The sequence below is a fragment of the Carlito syrichta genome, unplaced genomic scaffold, assembly GCF_000164805.1.
Source record: "Carlito syrichta isolate Samal-C Ts95f unplaced genomic scaffold, Tarsius_syrichta-2.0.1 Scaffold130776, whole genome shotgun sequence".
Classification (NCBI taxonomy): Eukaryota; Metazoa; Chordata; class Mammalia; order Primates; family Tarsiidae; genus Carlito; species Carlito syrichta.
In genome coordinates, this window is record NW_007074872.1 from 232,834 (window position 1) to 256,345 (window position 23,512).

At 44.9% G+C, this 23,512-nt stretch overlaps 1 protein-coding gene across 1 annotated transcript; it reads right to left on the reverse strand.

The window, feature by feature from the left end:
* Positions 1–1,790: 1,790 nt before the first annotated feature.
* Positions 1,791–2,594, reverse strand: BSG (basigin (Ok blood group)). The gene is given in 1 exon segment (XM_008049230.1): positions 1,791–2,594. A coding segment is annotated over 1 exon segment (804 nt).
* Positions 2,595–23,512: the final 20,918 nt, after the last annotated feature.

A 23,512-nucleotide genomic window follows, 5' to 3' on the forward strand; every position in this document is an offset into this window, starting at 1 on the left:
TAATGGCTGTCAAAACTTAGTGGAGGGTACACGGATATTTGTTATATTATCCATTGCTTATCTGAATTTTTGAAATATTTTTGAAAAGTATTTTTGAATTCTTTTGAGCTCTATTGAGGTATATGTTTAAAGTAAAAATTTGGTAAGTTTGACATGTATATACACCCTTAAAGAAACCTTCACAGCAATAGAGATAATGAACATACCTATTACCCATGAAATGGTCCTCACGCATCTTTTTATCTCTCCCGTCCCACACCCACTGAGTCAACCAATGATCTGCTTTCAGTTCCCATAAATTTATTTGCGTTTTATACAAATGTATATAAATAGAATCATACAGTATGAGCTCTTTCTTTGACTGGCTTTTTCATTCAGAATAATTATGTTGGCATCATTTAAGTTGTTGTGCCAATAGCTTTTCCTTTTTATTGCTAATCAGTATTCCATTGTACAGGCATACTGTCATTTGTTTATATATTGACCTGCTGGTGGAATTTTGAATTGAGATTTTAAAATTCCTTATAAATGCTAGATAAGAGTCATTTATCAAATAGGTGATTTTTCCCCCAGTTTGTGTTTTCCTTTTTCATTCACTTAACAAGGTCATTCAAAAGAGTAGTTCTTAATGTTGATGAAGTCCAATGTATCAATTCATTCTTTTGTGGATTGTGTTTTTAATGGTGTAACTAAGATTTTTTTTTGAGGGTGAGGTGGGTCAGTCTTTATTGGTGGGGGGAGGGTCTCTGCAGTCCCAATGGCAATCCCCACAGCTGCCTGGACAGCACCGTCCTGGACACAAGACACGGAAGGGCCTGGGGTCACAGACGCTGAGAAGGGGTTCCCCAAGAGCGAGCGGGCAGGTCCCTGCGGCCAAGAGGTCAGAGCCATGCCTGAGCCTCCCGAGTCAGGCAGACCTGCAGCTTTTAGAAAATGTGCAGTCAACCGGCTCAGTGGCTCAGCCTGTAATCCCGTGCCTTTGGGAGGCCGAGGTGAGTGGCTTGCTTGAGCCCGCGGGTTCGAGACCCGCCAGGGCAACTTGGAGAGACCTCATCTCTACAATAAATCAAAAAATCAGCCGGGCGTGGTAGCGCAAGCCTGTAATTCCGGCTACTCGGAAGGCTGAGGAAGAAGGATAGCCGGAGCCCAGCAGGTCGAGGTTGCTGTGGCCGGGAGCGGCCACTGCACTCCAGTCTGGGTGACAGAGTGAGACTCCAACTCAAAAAATAAAAAATAAAAAAGAAAGAAAGAAAATGCGCCGTCGCGTGTAGGGTGCCCCAGACAGCGTGGGCTTCAGGCATGCAGGACTCTGGGCCTCACATGGCCTGAGGCCGCCGCCAAGAGTAGAGAGCCTTGGCGTGAGCTGGGTGGAGAGTATGGACCCACCGCACCCAACGCAGACGTGGTGGACGGCTGGCAGGCGAGAGTGGCCGTAGCCCTTGGGCTTCCATGAGACTGAGAGGAGGAAACCCTGAGGGACGGATCCCACGTTTTAAAAAAAGGAAAAGCGTGTGATTCCAATGACACTGCTTTGCTTTGGGGGGGGACGGGCAGTAGTTCCTAAGGGGGAGGGCGGGGCTTGCAGACGGTGGGCGGGGGGCAGACGGGGTCAGGGGCACCACCTGTCCTCAGGTGGAGTTTCTCCGGCACACGGTGTTGGGGCGGACAGGCTGAGGGGTTGGGGGTCAGGGGCACTCACCCTCGGGGGGGATGGTCCTCTGGCACAATGGGGCTGGGGCGGGCAGGGGGGGATGGGGGTCAGGGGTCGGGGTCAGGGCCACGGCCCACCCTCAGGTGGAGTTCCGCCTGCGCAATTTTTTACCCTTGTCGTTCACGTGCTGCCCGCTGCTCTTCCGGGGTGCAGAGCCCACGTGGTCATCATCCAGGACCTCCTCGGGCTTCTGCTTCTTCTCGTAGATGAAGATGATGGTGACCAGCGCCAGCACTTCGGCCACAATGCCTAGGAAGGGCCAGAGGGCGGCCAGGCGGCTGCGCACCCTCGGCGTGATCACGGTGTGGGCGCTGCCCTCGGGGCTGGTGCCGTCGCACACTTACTGCCCGGCGTCCGCCTTCAGGTCCAGGCCCTGGATGCGCAGCTCCCACCGCCCCGCCGAGGAGCTCACGAAGAACTTGTCCTGCGAGCCATTCACGACGACCGGGCTCCCCGAGGAAACCAGCTTGTACCAGACCCAGTCTGTGACTGGGGGCACCGACTCGGACTTGCAGACCAGCACGGCCGTCGCCCCCTCGTGGATGTGGTCCGACTTCGTCACCGCCTTCACCCTGGGAGGCCCCGTCAGCGGGATGTCTGCCTTGCCCATGGGCTCAGGGAGGAAGAGGCAGGAGTATTCTCCCCAGCGGTCCTCGGGGCTCACGTCGAACGCCATGGTCAGGCCGGGCTGCGCGTCCTCCTTCAGCACCTGGTCCCCTTTCATCCAGCGGTGCCCGGTGACCCCCACGGCGCTGTGGTTCAGGGTGCAGGTGAGGAGCGTCTTGGAGCCGACATCCTCTATAGAGGTGGACACTGTGCGGGGGGGCTCCGGCGGGCCCTCGACACCCAGCAGCGCCAGCCCCAGCAGCAGCGCGGCTGCCATGTCGTCTTGACCCGCCGACCCCGTCCGTGAGTAAGATATCTTCTTCTTTTTTTTTTTTGAGTTGGAGTCTCACTCGGTTGTCCAGACTGGAGTGCAGTGGCCGCTCCCGGCCATCACAGCCTCGACCTGCTGGGCTCCGGCGATCCTTCCGTCTCAGCCTTCCAAGTAGCCGGAATTACAGGCATGTGCTACCACGCCCGGTTGATTTTTTGATTTGTTGTGGAGATGAGGTCTCACCAAGTCACCCAGGTGGGTCTTGAACCAGGCAATCCACTCACCTCAGCCACCCAAAGGCGCGGGATTACAGGCTGAGAGTAAGATATCTTAACCTAACTTGAAGTCATAAAGATTTTATCCTTTTTTTTCTATAAATTCCATAGTTTTACATTTACATCTATGATCCATTTCTGTATCCATTTTGAGTGCAAGCTATGGACTGAAAGTTTTTATTTGTTTGGGGCATATGAATATATAATTATTCTAGTGCCATTTGTTGAACCTTTGTTAAACATCAGTTACCCCATATGTGTGGGTATATTTCTGGATTTTATTCAGCTCCATTTATTTATTTATTTATTTATTTATTTATTTTCTGAGTAGGAGTCTCACTCTGTCACCCAGACTGGAGTGCAGTGGCATGCTCACGGCTGCCATAGCCTCAACCTGCTGAGCTCAGGCGATCCTTCCACCTCAGCCTTCCAAGTCGCTGGAACTACAGGCACGTGCCACCATGCCTGACTAATGATTTATTCATTCATCTTCAACTTTATTCTTTTCGTTTTTTCAAGATAATCTTGGCAATGCTGGAGTTTTGGCATTTCCTTGAGAATTTTAGAGTCATCTTGTCAATTTCTTCAAAAATAACCAGCTGTGATTTCAGTTGGTACTGCATTGAATGTATAGAAACATTTAGGGAGAGGCCAGGTGTGGTGACTCACTCCTGTAATCCCAACATTTTGGGAGGCCGAGGTTGAAAGATTGCTTGAGCTCAGAAGTTCAAGACCAGCCTGGGCAACATAGAAAGCCCTCATCTCTACCAAAAAAATTAAAAAAATTAGCCAGGGGTGATGGCATGACTCTGTAGTCCCAGCTACTCAGGATGCTAAGTCAGAAGAATCTCCTGAGCCCAGGAGGTTGAGGCTGCGGTGAGCCATGATCATGCCACTGCACTCCAGCCTGAGCAACAGAGTGAGACCTGGAATTAAAAAAAAAAAAAAAACTAAGGAGAATTGATATCTTAATAACGTCTTCTGATCCATGATCCTATTATTAGACCCTCTTCAATTTTTTCAGCAATGTATTATGGTTTTCAGTGTAAATGCCTTGTACTTTTTGGTCATATTTATCCATAAGTATTTTATATTTTTGGTATTATTGTAAAAGGTATTTAAATTTCCAGTTTTTGGCCAGGCTTAGTGGCTCAGCCTGAAATCCCAGCACATTGGGAGGCCAAGGCAAGTGAGTTGCCTGAGCCCACGGGTTCAAAAATAACCCAGGCAGCTTGGCAAGACCTCCTCTCTACAATAAAATAAAAAATTAGCCAAGTATGGTAGCACATGCCTATAGTTCTAGTTACTTGGAAGGTTGAGGTGGAAGGATCTTCAGAGTCCAGCAGGTCGATGCTGGGATGGCTGTGAGTGTGTCACTGCACTCCAGCCTGGGCAACAGTTGTTCACATAACTTTTCTAAACTCACTAACACTAGTGGCTTCTTTATAGGATTTTCTATGTAGATAATCATGTCATCTGTGAATACTTACATCTAGGTTTTTATCTATAAGCTTTTTTTTCTTGTCTTATGGCATTAACTAAAACCTCTACTACAATGTTGAAAAGAAGTTGTGAGAGTAGATCTCCTTCCCTTATTCCCGATCTTACAGGAAAATATTCCATTTTCCACCACCAAGTACAAAGTTATCTGTTTTTTCTTGTAGATTTCCCTTTTTAAGGTTGAAGAAGTTTTCTTACATTGCTAGTTTGCTAGTTGCCCTGGTCCATTTTAGTGCAGGATGGTATTTAGAAGCCAAGATCTGCCCTATATCATAGTTGCTCACTGCTATTGGCATGCGGCTGATTCCAGGACCTCTCAGTACACAGAGCTAGGCAATCTTCATAGATACACATATACAATCATGAGCTCACACTGATACCTCTGATTTCAATCAAACACCACAAGGCCATTCTAGTTTTTTCCCTCCTAGCCCTGTTCAGGCTCTGAAACCCCAGGTCCCCTGCTTATGAACACTCTGCTTAAACCTCTTGAGTTCTGCCTTTCCCATGCCAGCCACTCCTCTGGCTCCCTTAGACAGATGCTCTTGTCATCCTCCCGGGCCTCTGATATCTTGCTCTGGGACATGGTGACTTTCATCTCTCTCTCCTTGAGCATGGACACCAGCCTTGCTCTACCTCATGTAATGCTTTTAGGATAGAATTATTCAGGAAGAGAAGGAAAGAGAAGATTAAGAGGAAGAGCTAAAAATATCTTTTTGATTAAAAAAAAATCCCTGGGCCTCAAGAGTGACATGGAAATAACAGAATAGTTAAATCTTCAGGGACCTTGAAAGTCAGAGCAATGAGCATATTGGTGGTAACTTCATGATTCCTTAATGCCTTGACCCTACTTAAGAAACTGAGGGGTATCTTGGCATAACTTCTGAAGGATGGGGCCTAACCCTATAATGAGTGAGAGAAAACTGCCTCCAGTTTGAAAGGAAGGGATTTGCAGAATTAGATTTATATTGATTTAAAGAAAAATAAATGTAATATTTCTTGGCTACATTGAGTTCATGACTGAAAATTTGTGTTTGCTATAAACAGAAGTGGAAAAATTGGGTGGAAGAGTTTGAAAGTAACAGTGGAAATGTGGAGCAGGCAGTTAAATATGAGGGCTTGAGCTGCAGAGAGGTCAGCACTGGAGGTGGTAGCTTGGGTGGACATTTGCCTGATGTAAATAGTAAAAGCCATGTAAATGGATGAGATTTCCAAGGGTGTGAGGGCAGTCACTTCTGCAAGATTATGCTTCATTCTTAGCTTCAGCCTTTTACTCAATTTCACCAGCTGCTGGGTTCCTGTTCTTTTTCAGATTCTCTTTAAAATCTTTCTTGATTAATCTCTGGATGTAGAACAGCTCTGGACACAAGTCCCTGCCCTGGTGTGTGCAGGAAAAGGAGGCAGCACTGAAAATCTCGCCTTGATGAGGCAGGTTGTGAACCAGCGTACTTCAGCAGTCAGGAAGCCGAGGGAAGAATGGATGAGAGTAATAACACCACATGCCTCAGAGAGTGAAAGCAAATTGAGGCTGAGCAGCCATTAGATCCAGTAACTGAAAGAATGCTGATGTCCTAGATGGTGCAATGGCAGCAAAATCGTGAAAACAGAATTCTACTTCAGTCACTTGGGAAGAGAAGGGGATGAGCTCAACTCTGAATATATATAGATCATTCTAAGAATTTTGCTGTGAAAAGTTGGGAGATGCAGCAGTGGTGTGAGAGGGAGAAAGTGAGGAATAAGTAGATGAACTGACTGATAGGAAAAAACCTAGGATGTAAGTTTCATCATGACCATTTTACCTATCCTCATATATTCCTATTGTAAAACATTCGCTATAATACCCAATCTTAATTTTTAGAGAGCTAATTCATTCAATTCACCCATCTAGCATAAAAATAAAGAAAATTTGCACTTCAAATGTAGACGTTATAAGCAAAAAATAAATAATCAGGTGCTTGAGAACCCTTTTTACTCAGCAGTCACAACTGCTTGCAAACCACTCCAGTGGTTCCAAAGACAATTCTGTAGTTGCTAAAGACACTGAGCAGAAGACGTGAGTGTTCATTTCCTGGTTTTGTTTTTGTTTTTTAGTTGGAGTCTCACTCTGTCTCCCAAACTGGAGTGCAGTGGCACGTTCATGGCCACCACAGCCTCGACCTGCTGGGCTCAGTTAATCCTTCTGTCTCAGCCTTCCAAGTAGCTGGAACTACAGGCATGTACTACCATTTCTGGCTAATTTTTTGACTTATTGTAGAGAGAAGGTCTACCCATGTTGCCCAGGCTAGTCTCGAACCCGTGGGCTCAGGCAATCCTCTCACTTCGGCCTTCCACAGTGCTGGGATTATAGGTGTGAGTCACTGTGCCTGGCTGCTCATTTTCAATATTTTATTTTGATGGATGCTGAGAAAGATAATGATAAAGACAAAATGACTGCAAAATATGTAAATATGTAAAGTGTATTTTTTTAAAAAACATAGAATAAAGTTCAATAAAGAAAGAAAGCATTTATTTATTCTTTTTCTTTCCTTCATCTTGTTTCTGAGTTTTGTTTTGTTTGTTTGAGTTTTTTTTTTAGGTCTTGTTTTGTTTTCTCAGCTATGTCTGTTTGGGTTTTGTTTTCTGGCTTTTGTTTGATTGTTTTTATCTCAAAATTAATCACAAGAATGGGAGTATGATAGAATTATTAGCCAAAGTCCATTAACTGCTATGCTGCTATTTTGGTCCTATATCCTTGACAGACATATATAATAATGGAGTAAAGTAAAAATGGCATCCTACTTCTCTGTAGACGATGTGTCTCTAAGAAAGCCCTCAAGGACTGATGTACACTAGAGGCTTACCTTGCATGTCTTTCTCATTCATTTAAGTGTGTGCCATGGGATTTCTTTTCAGCAGCCAGTTGATCCTGCCATGTTTTTGCTTAAACTAATTTTGTTGTTAGTCTGCATTTCCTGAGATGGCCAAGCAATTGGGGTAAGACATAGTGATATGGAGCAGGAGTTAGTTCAGAGCAACTGCAAGGCAAATAACCTAAAAACAGAGATTGGGAGGAAATTCAGTATTGATCATGGAATACTGCTAGATTATTTACTTTCCATGAAGAAGCATTTCTTTTAGGCAAACCATTGCTCGTATTTAAAACTCCCAGGAGTTTTCCCTTATTTGTTTCTAAAGACTGAACTCTAATGATAGAGTTAATACTTTTCACTGTAGCGCTTCCTACCCTCCCTGTGACTTTCAGGGGAGTTGTGGTCAAACTGTGCTCTTGAATAATAAGGAACTGTGACAAGTAGAGAGAAATTGTTCCTCTCTTCCTCAAACCCCTGTATGAAGAAGGGTTTTTTTGGATCTAGTGAAAAGATCCCAGGCCCAGAAGTCAGAGACTGAATTCAAAGCCCATTCTCTAATCTGCAAGTTATGATCTAGGATGAACCCTTCAGAAGCTCTCAACAGAAACTGTGGTCCTACTTTGCATTGCTTACTTTTAATTCAGTAAAAGTTAGTGCTTTGCATGCATGATTCTGTTTAAGCCTCAAAACGCCTCCATGAGGTGGGTGTTATTATTAGTCCTATTTTATAGATGAAAAAAACCAAAGCTCATAAGTGATTCAAAAGTCATGCCTTGCTACTATAAGGCTACTGTAGTGTTACCAGTGAACACCTCATGTGGCTTAACGGCCTTCATGAAAGGATACTGACATGCATGAAAATTTGGTTCACAAATGGTCCAAACAGACTGTACTAGTTCTTGCCACTAGTGGGAGTAGATGGGATAAAATGAATTTAGCTTCTCTGCATTTATCCTACTCTCTGTCCATCTGTCTCTCTCTCTTTTCCTTACTCTATGTTGATGACAATTTTTCTGAACTGCAGATAATTTAGTTGACTAGAGTGGCTATTTTTTTTAAGTAGTAGATTCTATCTCACATCTCCTGTTAACAGATCTTGCTCCTCTGTATCCCTCCAAAGGCACATAAATACATACATGTGTACACACATGCATACACATGCTACTTCTCACCACTCATACCCTGTCATGGCCACCACAGGGATGAACACGAGACTTTGCTGTGATGCTAAATTGGGTCAGCTGAGGGCTCAAAGCCCTACAACTTGGAATAGCCCTGTGTGCAATAGACAGTTAAAAGACCAACACAAAAAGAAGCAGAGACCAGCAGAAACATGAGGTACCCAGACGGCAACTCAAGTGAGCCAACCAGTGGAGCCTTCTAAGGAAAAGTCCAACAAGTGCCTGTTCCTGAGATCTCTGGTGTCTCTGGGCCCTGCCTTCCCCTGAAATGGCTGTTCATCTCTTTCTTCAATTCTATGAGCCTCTTGGGACCCCTCCCAGCTTCCTGAACCAGTTTGAGAAAGCAAATTTGGGTTGGGTATCTGACAGTCACAACCAAAGCAGTTCTAATTGAGTATGCTTACATCTTACATCAGAAAGTTGAGGAGAAAGAGAGTTCTAAATGCCATAGAACTTTTCATTTTTCTGAGGATGTCTGCACACTCATTTATTGAACAAATTTTACTGAATCTCTACTACGTGCCAGGCACGGGGCTGAGGGTACACAACCTAAGAATGAAAAAAATATATTCCCTGCTCCCAATCTAGAAAAGGAAAACATACACGGAATAAAAATGCAATTAAAATGTCACCAGTGTTTTGATAAAGGTTATAGGGAACTGTAGGGACAGAAAGAAATATGTAGTCAATTCTTCCTGGAACATTCAGCAAAGTCTTGAGAGAGACAATAACCCTTAGCTGACATTTGAAACACAAGTGTTATCTGGGCCTTTGCTATTCAAAATGCGGTCCGTGGACCAGAAGCATCATCATCACCTGTTAGAAATACAGAATCTGGGGCCTCACTCCACATATAATGAATCAGCATCTTATTTTTTTTAAGATTCAGGGGTACATGTGCAGATTTGCTACATGGGTATATTGTGTGATGGTGAGGTTTGGACTCCCATTGAAACTGTCACTCAAATAATGAACATGGTACCTAGTGTTTTTCAATTCTTGTCCACCTACTTCCCACCTTCAGGAGTCCCCTGTGTTCATTGTTCTCATCTTTATGTCTGTGTGTACCCAGTGTTTAGTTCCCACCTATAAGTGAAGATATGCAGTATTTAGTTTTCTGCTTCTGTATTCATTCACTTAGAATAATGGCCTCCTGCTGATATAGAATGTAGTGGCTATGAACTCAACCATGTGGCTGCACTGGACATGATTTTGATCCTTTAGGGCTGCATAGTATTCCATGGTGTATATACAGCACATTGTTTTTATCCAGTCCACCATAGGTGAGCACCTAGGCTGGTTCCATGTCTTTACTATTGTGTGAATCTTTATAAAAATCCCCAGGAGGTTGGTACCCCATTAAAGTTTGAGAAGTGCTGATCCAGACAACAGGAAGGATAAAAGAAGAGTAATTTCAGGCAGAGGGACCAGTTTGAACAAAGGCTGGCAGACATGATGGAGCATGATGGGTTCATGAGGTGATAAATCACAGCAGAGGGTATGAGGGACAAAATGAGGCAGAACTTAGAGACTGGAGATGACATACTGCAACTGGGTGTGGCAAGGAATTCTGGCTTAGATGATTAAAGGGACACGATAGAAGATTCAGTACTGGAACAAAAGACAGTAAGTCTTGTTCAGGGTATGTTGAGTTTGAGCCCACAGTGGGCTATATACATGAAGATAAACAGACATGGACACATTAGCACCAAAGGCTGACCTTCGTGTATAAGGTCTCACTTGAAATTCTTCAACTAGAGGCTACTTTATTTATTTAGGCAGCATTTAACAAATTCCACAAATAATCAGCTCTGATGTAGAATTCAGTGACTGTGGACTTAAACTCGACAGCTGACTGTCTACCCCTTTACCTGTGTTTACTATACACATAGTGTGGAAGGCCAGTGAAGAGCAGACAGAACTTGGAACGTGATTCTGGGAACAGAACAAAGGATTTCTTTCAGTTCTCCCTGCATACCTTCAGCTCCCTGAAGCCTTGACTACAATGCAACTTACCAAGTAATAGTTGAGCATCTACCTTGAGCCAAGCACTGTTAGGCACTGAGGATACAACAAGAAACAAGAAACTTCTTACCCTCCCTGGGCTTACATCTAGCAAGGGAAACCATAGTTAGACTGCAAATAAATGTGGCAGATGCAGAGGCCTTCTGCTTAGTTCTCCCTTCAAGAAAGGACTTGCTGCCCAGCTACCAAGACTGTGGCTAACTGGCAGGTTTCATTACTTATACCTTTGGGTCTACCTTGGTTTCAAACCAATGTCTCGCTATTCTTAGGATGACTCCCAGACAATGGCTGAGCAAAACAGTGATAACTGAGAGTGGCACTTCTCAAGGCAACCACCAGCTAGAATTGCCAGTTCTAGCAAATAAAAACACAAGACACAGTTAAATTTGCATTATAGATAAACAATGTACATTTTTAAGTATAAGTATGTCCTAAATACTGCATGGGACAGATTATAAAAAAAAAAGTTGCCAGGCTCACTGGCTCATGCCTATAATCCCAGCACTATGGGAGGCTTAAGGCAAGAGAATTGGCTGAACCCATGGGTTTGAGACCAGTCTGGGCAACTTAGTGAGACCTCATCTCTACAATAAACCCCCAAATTAACTGGGCATGGTGGCATATGCCTGTAGTCCCAGCTACTTGGTAGGCTGAAGTGGAAGGATCACCTGAGCCCAGCAGATAAGGTTGCAGTGACCATGAGCATGCCATTGCATTCTAGCCTGGGTGACAGAATGAGACTCCAACTCAGAAAAAAAAAATTGTCTATCTACAATGCAATTTCTGTTGTTGTTGGTCTTTCTGTGTTGTCCTGCCTGAAGTACAGTGACACGTTCATGGCCACTGCAGCCTCAACCCACCTGCTCTCAAACGATCCTTCCACCTCAGCCTTCCAAGAGGCCTGAACCACAGGTGCACACCACCACGCCCAGTTTGTGTATTTTTTTGTTTATTTTAGAGACAAGATCTTGTCAAATTGCTCAAGCAGGTCTCAAGCCCCTGGGCTCAGGCAATCCTCTGGCTTCTGCCTCCAAAAGTGCTGGGATTAAAGATATGAGCCACCGTGCCCGGCTTGCAATGCAAATTTAGGTGAGCATCTTGAATTTTATCTGGTACCGTTACTCCACAGTCAATAACTGAGCAAGGCACTGGAAAAAGGCCTCCCATTTCCATTCAACCTCAGACTCTACTAATTGGCAATCTTTGCTGCTCTTGTTGGGTTGGCAGAAACTTTGTCATGTCTTTATACTGGTCTGATGGCTTTCTCTGCATAATCCTAATTTGTCTTTTTTTTCTCTTTCACAGATATTACACCCCCAAAAGACTTTGCACTCTTAACTCTATCCCAACATCTGCTTCCTGGAAAACCCAGCTTACAAGAGTTGGAACCAAGAATGATCCGAGAAAGCAGGTGATAAGATGAAGGCTTGGAGACTGGATCACTCACCACTCATCTGGTTTCTGTGACCCCATTCTTGGTGGCAGGTGGTATGCAGGCAGCCCTTGGCATGAGATGGAGGTCCAGTTGTTAAAACTTCACCAATGGTGGGCTGGGATGCCATGTAGACAGAGAGGAAAGCAATGGTTTGAGCATTGGAAATGTATAGGGGGATCACTAAGTATGAGAATAGTGGAAATTTCTGATTGTTACTAAATTCCATTGATGCCCTACAGGAAGATAATGAAAACCTGAGAACAGTTAACAAACAATTGAAACTAAGAATTCCTCTTATTTCAGGTGAGTAGAAGAAGCTGAAGATGAAGCATAAGATTTTTAAAGTTTTAATTTTAATTTTAGAGTTGTGGGATACATGCTAGGATTTACTACACAAGTAAATTGAGTGCAGGTGAGGTTTGGTCTTATAGCAGACTCTCTCTCCTCCTGATAGTGGACCTGGTACCCAGGGTGTGGTTGTGTTTCTCTTATCCCTCCTCTCTCCCTCCCTCCTTTTGCAGAGTGCAACATCTGTTGTTCCCACCTTTGTGCTGCTATTCTCAGTGATCAGTGCCCACTTGTGAGTGAGAATATGCAGCATTCAGTTTTTTTTGCTTCTGTGAGAGTTCGCTTAGAATGATGGTGTCCAGCTGCATCCATGTTGCTACAAAAAACATGATTTCGTTTTTCTTTATGGCCGCTTAGTATTCCATTGTGTGTATGTGCCACATTTTCTTTATCTAGTCATCTTTCAATGGGCATCTGGGCTGGTTTCTTGTTTTTGGTATTGTGACTATCACTACAATGAACATACGTGGAAGCACAGGATTTAATAGAGTTACTGAACTTCAAAGATGATCCAATGTTATGACAAAGTCAGGGCTCCAGTTGGCAAAACCAGGAATCCTGACACATGAGGTTCAAATATTTGGATGAATGTTCCCTAGACTCCCCTGAACCTTCTAAGCCTGCAGGGGTGACTAACCTTCTCAATTAAGAGCTAGAACATTCCTGGTATAGGAAGATGATACAAAGAGCTTTCCCCCAAAATGTGATAGGTGGCTGTCTCCTCTGCTCCTGGACATCAAGCCTATAACCAGGGTTAAGTCACTGCATACGTGAGCCAGAAATATGCTGGACCTGATAGGGGGAGGAAGTGACAATATCCCATAGAAGTTGCAAGATAGAGAGGGCATCAGGAGTTAACCAGCAGGGATCAAGTTACTTGATCAAGGGGCTAGGACGTAAGTCTGGATAGAGAGAGTTTTTTGACTTGGGTCACTCTGTTGATATAGAACTCAAAACCCTAGGAAATGAAGCAAACTTGCTTCTATGAATTTGCTGTGAGGATAGCTTCTAGAAGGCTGGAGAAAGTGATGACCCCTGTTAAAAGGTTGAAATGCCCAATTGCCATGAAAGACATAGGGGAAGACATTAACAGGCTCAGGGAAGTGAAACTGTAGGTATAGGTGTATTATGTGAGGACAGAAGGTCAATCAGAGAGCACACTGTTTACCAAGGCCATCAGAAATGCGCTGGTGAGAAATGTGCAACGAGCATCACAAAGAAGTTCAGTAGTGCTTCTCCTTTGGGGCCAGGCCTGACAATAGAAGAGTCTGTCACAGAACTTGGCTCACTGATGGCAATGGTACTATTGGGCTCCCGCAAAGTAATTGAGACCAGGTGGTGGTACTTAACCACCAGAAGCCAAGTGGTTGTAATTATCATAACAACCAACAATAACGAGGTGGCAGCCAAGAGGGCCTAACCCATAGATCATTGTGGAGATGGTAAATAGGACTCAGCACTCCTAGGCAAAATAGAAAGACAACAAGGGGCCTTTTTAATATATGTAACTAAAAGAGATAAAGAATGGATGAGCAGGAGACGAAGGGCATTGCCCCAATAAATGTCATGAAAACTTTCCCAGGTTTCCAGACCTGAGCCAGCTTTCAGATTTAAAACTTGTTAGCTTAAAGTCTGCAGGGGAAAAGACCCTGCAATACCACGGCAAGTACACACTGTAAATGAATCCTAAAGTCCTTCTCTAAAGGAACCTATTGCCATTTACTTGATTGACCATACATTGAGGCAAGAGAAATAACCAGGCCTTCCAAGGATTGTTGGGTACAAGGTCTGAATTGTCACTGATCTGCAAAGACCTGAACCAGCATCATAGGCTCCTGTAAGAAGTACATACACCTTCTGGCCAAGTATGGCTTGTAGTTAGTCTACTGACCCATGGGCCCACATAGTGATCATCTTTTTCTGTTCAAACATGTATAATTGGTATTAGTATGCTTGACATTTGATGTAACTTCCACACTTATGTAGAGGCCCTTGGCCTCTAGATAAGATCTGTCATAATGGAAAAGGTCAAGTTTAAGTCTCAGTAATTACTAGCTGCAATAAGTAAATCAAAAACAGTATTGCATCCTGGGGGAGTAGTGGAGATTAAAGATCCAGTGATATAGGGATTGTGGTTCCTATTATATCTCCATTTAATCCCTTAGTCTGTACAGAAACTGACTGAATCCTGAAGAATGACAATAGACTACTGTAAATGCAACCATGTACTGACCTTTATTGTATCTTCTGTGCAAGACATAGTACCATTGCCAGAGCAGATAAACATGGCCTCAGGTTTATGACATGTAACCACTGATTTGACAAATGTACACCTTTCAATTCCAAACAGAAGATGCACTCAGAAACAGTTCACAACTGGCAACATCGCGCACTTAACAGTTTTGTTCCAGGTCTATGTCACCTCTCCTGATTTCTGTCATAATATAGGCCACAGAGATCTAAAGCATCTGGATGATATAAAGAACATTGAACCATTAAACTTATGACATGACTAAAAGATGACTACTATACTGGAAACCTTGGTAAGGGCTCAGAAAGTGACAGGTAAACCCTAGAAAATTTAGAGACCGGTCACTATTTCAGTAAAACTTTTGGGGGTCTTGGGTTCAGGCTATTCTAGACATTCTGTCCAAAGTGAAAAATAGATTGCTCTATCTCACATCTCTACAAAAAACAAGGACACACAATGCTGGTGGGCCTCCTTGGGGGCAACATATTCCACACCTAGAAATATTGTTCTGATCTTTGAAATGGGCCCGCACCAATGGGATTCTCTAGTTGTGTCACATACTCCCCTCCCAGAAGTTTCTATCAGACAGGCCTTGGGATGGCCTGCTGAAATTGTAACTGAAGTACCCGCTCGGACAATAGCCTGTGAGAATGGGGTGTTGTTCTCCAGAATGCAACTGCATATGCTTTAAAGCAGAGACTTTTAGATGGTGCTAAGTTCTCAAGAGGAAGACTACACGGATAAGGGAGCCAAGGGACAGGGAGGGACCCTCTGAGGGACTTTCTGCTTCCTATCTGTGCCACTCTAGGCTCTGAAAGGTTAGAAGTCTTGGCCCACCAAGGGATATACTCTCACCAGTGACACAGGAAGGGACTCCTTGATATATTAGCTATGGCTGCCACCTGGGCACTGTAGGATCCTTGTGTTCGAGATTAGCAGGCAAGAAGAGGAGCCATCATTTTGTCATGGATAGCTGACCCTATCAGGAAGAGGAAGGACTGCTCTTACACCATGGGGACAGGGAGGAATATGTGTGGGACCCAGCTGATGGACTGGGGACCGATAGTTCTCCCTTGAAAATATGTGACTGTGAAGAGACAAAGGCAGCCATCCTGGCCTAAGAAAGGTATAGTAACTGAGGCACTCAGATTTGGGGGCTCACCACTGGGGAGGCTACCCAGACCAGCAAAGGTGGTAGCTGAGGGCAAGGAGAATTTAGAGTGGATGATGAAAGAAGGAATTATGAGTACCTGTTAAGAAACCATTTATGTAAAATGAATACAGAGCCATGGGGTAAAAGCTGTGGAAGAGACCCAGAGCCCTGCCAAATTGCAGCTATGGTTAGAAATTATCAAATCCAGCCAGGCACAGTGGCTCATGTCTGTAATCTCAGCACTTTGGAAGATGGAGGTGAGAGGATTGCCTGAGCCCACAGGTTTGAGACCAGCTTGGGCAACATGGTGAGACCTCATTTACAATAAATCAAAAAATTTGCTGGGCATGGTGGCATGCACCTGTGGTTCCAGCTACTTTGAAGGCTGAGGAAGAAGGATCACCTGAAACTAGCAGGTCGATGCTGTGGTGGCCAAGAGTGTGCCACTGCACTCCAGCCTGGGAGACAGTGAGACTTCGACTCAAAAAAAAAAAGAAAAAAGGAAGAAAAAGCCGGGCTCGGTAGCACAGTTTGTAATCCCGTGCTTTGGGAGGCTGGGGTGAGTGGATTGCCTGAGCCCGAGGGTTCGAGACCCGCCTAGACAACTTGATGATACCTCATCTCTACAATAAATAAAAAAATTAGCCGGGCGTGGTAGCACGTGCCTGTAGTTCCAGCTACCTGGAAGGCTGAGGTGGAAGGATCGCCGGAGCCCAGCAGGTCGAGGCTGCAGTGGCCGGGAGCAGCTACTGCACTCCAGTCTGGGCAACAGAGTGAGACTCCAACTCAAAAAAAAAAATAAGAAAGAAAGAAATTAAAAATCCATTGTTTCCACATTTGCCTTTCCCCTTCATGACTGTTTGTACAATCACTTCAATAGAGCAATGATTATCTTCATGTTCTGATCTCTAAGGAGGGTGAAGCTCCCTGACAGGTTGATGAACATATTTTCTCTTAAATAATGAATCTAAGGTCACACAAATCTCCTTGATGGCATCCAGAAGTTTCTGACCAAAGGGCACAATCTCTGGGGATCTCATCTCCTGTCTACCTTCCTACTAAGCTTTTGCTACAATGGCTTACTGCTCAGGGGTTGTGGGACTTGTTTAATAGATAATATCTATTATAAAACCTAAGGCTAGTGTTTGAGACATTTTTCAGACTTTGCACTCTGATGGATCCATGACCTTACCCAGACCCAGGACGCACACCAAGGAACTGACTCTACTAGTCCTGTGACTTCCCTCTCAGAACAGGCTCTGCACACAAAGACAGTTTCAACATCCTCATGACTTTATCCCCAACCAATCAAAAGCACCCGTTCCCTATCCCCCTGCTTGCCAAATGATTCCTTAAAAATATTCTAGCCTATCATTCTCAGAGAAGCAGATTTGGGAAACATCTCCCATCCTTTTCTCTCTGCTACTTTGCAATCATTAAACTCTTTCTCTATTGTGAAACTGCCTTCTCAGTACATTGCCTCTTTTCTGCACAGCAGGCTTAAGAACCTGGTCAGGCAGGGATGATTAGAGCCCCAAGACCTACTATAGTAATGAGGAGTTGCAGTTATTCCTATTGACCTCTCTCTTCTAAGCTTCCTCTCAGGGAAAAAGGCCCATCGGAGCCTTGGAAAGCTGTCCCTTGCACAACCTGAGGGGTGGATTGTGGATGATGCAGAGATGTACTGCTTAGATCCCCCTTTGAGTGTCACATGTTCTTACTCATAAGTGGACCTTGAACAACTACCATATTACTGTAGGAAAGGGATTGAGAGCAGCGGGAAACTGTGGGGAGGGGGGTGGGAGGGATAGCTGAGATTGACGGTAGTGGATATCCACCAGGGAAGGGGGGTCACACCTCATCAATAAGGGTACTTGCACAATGAACATTTGTATACCTAACCCTGAATTGTACCCCACAATTTCAAAATAAAAATTAAAAGAGAGACACACACACACACACACACACACACACACACACACACACACACACACAAACCAAATGTATTGCCTGGCTGTGAGGACTGTTGTTTGCTAGCAACCTCAAGCTCTTAGCTCCTTTAGAGTTGATCTCAGCTTCCCAGTCAAGGTCATTCTCTTCTCAGAGCAGCCTCTGACCAAGAACAGAAAAAATGGACTGGGCATTTCTATCCAATGCAGAACTATTCTAATGAGCAGTCTACTCTAGAGATCCCTGCTGGCTGGCAGAGATCTGAATCATGGTCTGACAACAGTTCCTAATTTCCACCCTCTACCAGGCTGCAAGGTGGTCCCTCAAAAAGATACACCGACATCCTAAATTCTGGAGTCTGTGAACATTGCCATATTTGGAAAAGGAGTCTTCTTTGTTGATGTGATTAAGTGGAGAATTTTGAGATTTAAAAAAATCCTGGATTATCTGGTGGGCCATAAATGTAATAACATCCTAAGATAAACACACAGAGGAGAGAGAGAAGAGAAGGAAGCCATGTGACCACAGAGGCAGAGTGATTCAGCCACAAGCCAAGGAATGCCTGGAGCCACCAGAAGCTGGAAAAGAAAAACAAAAACAAAAAACAGTCTTCCCTAAAACGTTCAGAAGGAATGCTGCTCTGCTAACACTTTGATTTTGGACGTGTAGCCTACAGAACTGTGAGAGAATGAAGTTCAGTTGTTTTAAGCCTCCACTCTTAGGGTGGTGGTGATTTGCTGTGGCAGTCTTAGGAAATGGATGCCCTCTCCTTTTCTTTGTGCTGATGTCACTCCTCACTCTTTTCTGCTCCTAACTACAGCTATGCATCTGCTTCTTGGAGCAACCCAACCTGCAATAGTGGGATATCATACATTGAAATGTTATGATTGGAAGGACATGTAGACAGGGCACTTAGCCCAAGGCAGGGGCGGCAGAGGGTAGGGGAGCAAGGCCAACCTAGAGCAAGCAGCATCTCAAGTGACTGGAAAGATGGTAGGAGTCAGCCAACACGTAAGATAAAAAGATAGTGTGTCACATTCAAGGAACAAAAACACCCTCAGTATAAGGGACAGGATTAGCTGTGTGACATAGGGGCAGAAGCCAGATCCAGTTGACTTTGTGAGTGATCTTCTGTCTTTGTACGTAATCCTAAAAAAGATTTTAGGCAGAAGGTCCCTTAAGCAGCATTTCCCTAATAAAGATAAATTCATTTGACTTAAGAGAATGGCAAGAATACTACCTATTCTTGAGAAAAAGATACCACAATAAAACCTCATTTATGGATGCCTTTGTGTGAACAGCTGTATCTTATCCTATGCTAAGAATGTTTCTGCTGGGGAGATGGTGACATTATGATGGCCTCAGGCTGCTTTCCCTTCATTGTTTGATGAGGTTAATTTACAACGCTTTATCAGTATATAAAGTGCTGTGCAAAGCAGTTTTAAGTCCCACCTTTCATCTGGCAGGTGGTCAGCCCTAAATCCCTTCTAAATAGAAATTCTGGAGCTGCCTTTGGCCATGAGGACCTTCAGGACAAGAAGGATTTCAACCCAGGGAGACGTGAAAGTGATGCAGAAAATGGCACAACCCTCTGCAACCTTGTAATTCTCCTAGGGACTGCGCAGGGGACTGCCTGGACCTGTTATCTCACAAGAGCAGCTTTGGAGTTTGACCAGCCCCAGTGAGGAAGTATCCACACCACTGCACCACCACACTCTAGGAAGGCCCAGCCTACACAGGAAATTGTTATCTTACCTTCCTTGGGGAGCAAAGGGGAAGCTTTGTTTGATGCAGAATTCAAAAAAGAGTGACCTTAGGGCCACATCTGGTATATTTTCTTTGGTCTCCAGAGCTGTCCTGTTGTTTTTAACTGAACCAACATTCAAAAATTAGAAGAGTTCCCATGACAATACATACTTCCAGTTTCTCCTGTCAAATCAGGATCCCTGGCTTCCATTCACCCTCATTCCTGCAGGGATCAGAGTCCAGAAGCAGTCACCCCCTTTGCACAGGACAAACCTTCTCCTATCCACACAGTGCCTCACCCTCACAATTTTCTTCCCAATACAGAAGACAAGGGTTTTGCTTTTCTTTTCTTTTTTAAATTGGAGCCTCACTCCATTGCCCAGGCTGGAGTGCAGTGGTATGCTCTTGGCCACCCCAGCATCAACCTGCTGGGCTCCAGCGATCCTTCTGCTTCAGCCTTCCCAGTAGCTGGAACTACAGGCACGTGCTACCTTGCCCGTCTAATTTCTGATTTATTGTAGAGCTGAGGTCTCGTCAAGTTGCCCAGGCTGGTCTTGAACTCATGAACTCAGGCAATCCACTTGCCTCAGCCTCCCAAAGTGCTGGGATTACAGACTGAGCCACAGAGTCAGACTGGGCTTTGTTTTTCTAACATGGGCCTAGAAATATGGGAAAGTGGGGAAATGAGTGCTACACTGAAAGACCCAGAATTTCTAGAAATATAAAAATGACTCCATAGTATTTTTTTCCTCTGCCACCAGCCAACTTCATTCATTTAATCTACATGCCTGAGTCTGTGACCCTTGACTTCACTGTTTTCAGGTTCTCAGTTCCTTAGTCCTCCCAGTCCAATTCATCCGTTTTCTGCTGCCATATCCCCTGCGGTTCTCCCAAACTGAGCCTCCAGGCCTTGGTCCACAACCACAGGTAACATGGGAGAGAACATTCCTGGGAAACTGGGAAGCTCCAAACTTCTCCTGGGAAGAAGTCTCAGAGAAAACCCTGGGGAACTGCAGGGAGAAATTCAGCAGAAAGACTGATCAGAAAGGAGATTGTATTATTTCAAGTGCCCCCCACTTCCTCTCCTTCAACTGGTTACACACCCAGTCTAGACCATGCCTCGCTAGTAAAGGTACCAAGAAATGGAGTTAAATTCTAACTGTGAATTATTCTTCCTTCTTGCTCAAAATCATTTGGGGGAAGTGAATGGTCAACCCAAGCAACTTGGCTAAGCAATGCAGGCAGGTCCTGCGGGGGCAGCGAGGAGGTGCTTTCTCTTTACCACTCAGAGTAACCCTAGCAGCATGTTTGGGGTAGAGGTGAGACTCCAGTGATGGCAGTTTCCTTTCCCAAATCTGCAAGCCAGAGCACACTACACAGTGGGGAGGGAGTAAGGCAGGGTGTGGGGGTGGAGATCACCCTATCAGGGTAGAGTGTTTTATCGTTGATGGTGTTCAGATTTGCTGGCACAACTCAGTGCTTACTAACTCAGTGGTTTTTAAATTATCTTCTAGTACTGCTTTTAAACTCCCTACTGAAAGTGCACCCACGGCAGCTAGGCCCATGGCCCATCCCCTCTAGATGTGCCCTTGGGGTTTCCCACTCTCCACTGAGGGCCTTCCTTAACTTTAAGCTGGATGAACAGCCTAGAGCCATGCAGCTGGGCCTGTTATTAAACCAGACCTAACTTACCTGCATGTCTGATCTGATTAAATCCTCCCAACAATGCTGGAAGGTTGTATAATCAAGTTCATTTTTCACATGAGGAACTCAGGCTTCTGAAGGTGGGGAGACTTTTCCAAGGTCACACTAGGGCATGGTGAAGCACAGATGAGTCCAGTTCACTTGACTTTCAGAACTTGTGCTTGAGGGACCTGCTCACTTACTTTGTTTCTTTCTGTCAGTTTTCCAATCTTCCTAGCTTTTGGCCCAGTATCTACAGTTGTGGGTGCCTTGGCTCACCCCCTAAGATGAAGCACTAGGACTTTTCCCTTACCCAGACTTTTGTTTTTCTGATCAACCCTATTTAGGATGCTCCCTGTTTCCATGCTGCCACTAGCTTTCTCAAAGAAGATCCCCCACCCCGCCATTTAATTCAATTTGGCCTGTAGGAGGACCTTGGATCTTGGTAGGTTTGTCTCTTTCTTGTGAATAGGATCTGAACAACAGGAAAGTGCAAGTATGTGTTTGTGTGTGTGCACTTGTATATGTGGAGGTCTGGAGGTCTGGAGGTGTAGAGTGGCATGGAGGTTTATGGGGTGGGGCAGACCTAGCGAGACAGAGTGAGTAAGTAAGGGAGAATATCTGGAAGTGACAGACCCTGACCAGCTGCCCCTGCATGCTTTATAAACATTTCCTCCATGTAGATTTTCTGCCTGGAAGACCATTCCCTGGGTTAACATTTCCTGTTCCTGCATGCTGCTCTTTGGGAACAATAGCTTTGTTTTGCTCCTTGAACATTCAATCAGAGCTCAATCCAGCAATACAATTCCCTTCATTTCATTTGCAAAATAAAAAGGCACTCTTCATTGGTTCTTCCCTAGATACCCTCTCCCTTACCTTTCAGACCCTGGGAATTTTAGGACAGAGGCTGGGCGCCTGCCATGTCTGTGTCACTTGTGCAGAGAGGACAGCTTTCAGGGCACTAGGCTGCCGATGAAAAAAAAAGAAGGAGCTGAGATAAAGGTGTATTTTAAAATAACAATGTGATTTCTGTGATACAAAATGGTTTTAGAAATTGATTTTAATTTCATAAGTAGACTCCTCAGAGACTCGAACAGGCAGAAGATGGAGCCACTCTCCTGAAGGCTGCAAAGGGGGAACACCATCTTGAGACTACATTACAGATCCCTATACTCTGAGCCAGGCCCTGAGCAAAACACATTCCTGGCATTGGCTCATGTAACTTTGCTGCAGATTTGGGAGAAAAGATGTGTTGATTTCCATTTGACAGACCTCCACTTTGTCCACCCTAAACAAGATGACAGCCTGTCCTCATGAGCCTTGATACTCAGCGTGTGGACCACAGGGGACTTCCTGCAAGATGGCGATGGGGCAACCTGGTCTGTGAAACCCTCTGCAAAAGAGAACTGCAGTGGGTCTCTGGCTCTTGCCCCGGGGGCTGCGGACCCCAACATTGCAGCCTGCTCTTCATACAGAGCTCGGCCGTTGCCACCGACATCACAGTGCTGGGACATCACAGCGGACTGGACAGCCACTGCAACGCAAACACTGTGGCCGCAGCTGCAGCCACTGCTGTTGCCGCTGCCAGAAGCACATCACACCACCGGACTGGAGGCGATCCATGACTTCAGTCCTTGAAGCCCCTTCAGGGAAGATCTGCTGGGTTCGCTGCCACCTCTTCTGCGAGCAAGACATCCAGCCCGCCGTGAGTTTCCTGCCTGTGCCCTGAGGCAGGCACCCATCTCCAGTATCTGCTGGTTCCTGTCCGGCCCCACCCCCTCTGGGGCAAGCAGCTGAGATAGCACCACCTGCTGGCGATTCAAGGTAACAACACCGAAACAGGAGAAACAAGCTTGAAAAAGACATAGGCCAGAGTGGTGAAAGGAGGGTGATCTGAACTGTCCTTCAGAGCAGACCAGGGGCAACTGACCCTAACTGCAAACTAATTTACCTGCTTGAAAGAAAGCTAGAAATCAAAACTGAAAGGATGTTGGACTTAAACGAAAAGTCCCAGAGTGTGCTTCATTGATTCTGTTAGTTTAATGACTTAATTCTATTCCTACTGTATTGTTCCTTTTTTTTTCTTTTTTTTCTCTTCCTTTTCTTCTCTTTTCTTCTGTCTGTAAACCATATCTTTGTATAGAGGAACAGTACACCAGTAAGGTGGTTGGTTAGCTTGTATGTTAGCATCAGTGTATGTTTTCTTTGTTTTTGTATGGGAGTTGGTTTGCCTGTAGTTGTGGTCTATTGTTTTTATCTGTTTCAGTATAGGTCTCTCTCTCCATTTGTTGGCACATGTTTGTTTCCCCCCTTACTCCTTTATCTCTCCACCCCCACTCTTCAACCCACTGTCTGCTCCATTCCCTTCCCTCTGCTAACCACATTTAGTTTCAGGGAGTAAACCTACAGACCCACTGCATGGATAGATTCCAAGGCAGTGGGAAGTGGGTTCCAGATTATCCACACACCTGTCAGCGAATACCAGGACCTGCAGATAGATTTTGAATCACAGCTGCCCCCTTAAGTAA